The 1,058-nt window shown below is 54.8% G+C and overlaps 1 protein-coding gene across 1 annotated transcript in view; it reads right to left on the bottom strand.

The window, feature by feature from the left end:
* CROT (carnitine O-octanoyltransferase) overlaps nucleotides 1-1,058 on the bottom strand; it is a 46,076-nt gene that overhangs the window by 44,768 nt on the left and 250 nt on the right. The window contains exon 2 of the mRNA XM_019508360.1: nucleotides 440-563. Within this exon, the coding sequence (XP_019363905.1) occupies nucleotides 440-554 (115 nt within the window). The 5' untranslated portion in view covers nucleotides 555-563. The remainder of the gene's footprint in view (nucleotides 1-439; nucleotides 564-1,058) is intronic.

The following is a 1,058-nucleotide window of genomic DNA, read 5'->3' as shown; positions in this document are numbered from 1 at the left end:
ACTTGTCCCCCCCCACCGCTGCCTGCCCCCACCATGCCTGGTGCCCCTAGCACTTGTCCCTACCATGATGCCTGGGCCCTACTGCCTTTGTCCCCTGCACAGCTTCTGCCCCCAGAACCTTTCCCCCTGCTGACCACAGCCTGCCCTGCTGCCTGCCTGCCACAGCCTCTGCCCTCTTGCAGCCTCTTGTCACTTATAACCAAGCATGGCTCCAGCCCCTCTCTGCCCAGCAGCATGTAAGTTGCTGCCACTACAACCTCTGCTGCATGATAATAAGTAATAAAGGGAAGAAAGAGTATGCAGTGTGAAAACGGCCTTGAAATCTTCATGCGCAAGGGGATACTCAGCCAGCAGAGACAGCCTTAAACAAACTCATTTGCAACAATTTTTAGTTCTCTACAAAAAGGTGAAATACACTAAGGCATTGTAATAGCTTTACCTGCATCAAGATATTTCTTTAAAGATTCATCAAGAGCAGGAACTGGCAGTGAAGGAAGAGAACTCTGGTACTGAAATGTTCGCTCTTCAGAGGACTCAAGCACTTGATTTTCCATGCTGTCGAGCTGAAGCAGAACGGTAAGAACTATTATGAAGCCTGTATCAGACAGAACGTTTCCATGAAGCCTCTCATGCCCCCAGGGTAGGAAGGGCACGCTAGGGGCAGGCTTCCTGGGCTCAGCTTTACGTTAACAGGCAGTAACTAAGGATGTAGGATTGCTGTTACTCTCCTCAAACATCCTTTGCTTGTAAAAGTGAGCCTCCTATAAAAGCCTGGCTGCTGCAGGCCACCACCACAGCAACATCCCACTCCCCGCTTGCAGGGAGGGTTTTCAGGCCTAACTAGTGCAGTCTCGTCCCCAGCCTTGGGTCCTGGGCCTGCCCAGACCAGCTTGCCTGCAGGCGGCGAAGGACGGAGCGAGGGGGGGTAGATATGCTAAGACTCGGAGAGGAGGCAGGAGAATGGCGGGGAGCAAGCGACGCGGCCAGGCCGGCTGGGAACCGGCTCAACCCGCTCGGCCACCAGCACCACCTCCGAGCGCCCCTCGGGCAGGGCCGGG

Source organism: Gavialis gangeticus, unplaced genomic scaffold (genome assembly GCF_001723915.1).
Source record: "Gavialis gangeticus isolate Ggan-Ray unplaced genomic scaffold, GavGan_comp1, whole genome shotgun sequence".
Taxonomy (NCBI): Eukaryota; Metazoa; Chordata; order Crocodylia; family Gavialidae; genus Gavialis; species Gavialis gangeticus.
Note: the sequence above shows the minus strand (reverse complement) of the source record. Positions and strands in the feature narration are given on the sequence as shown.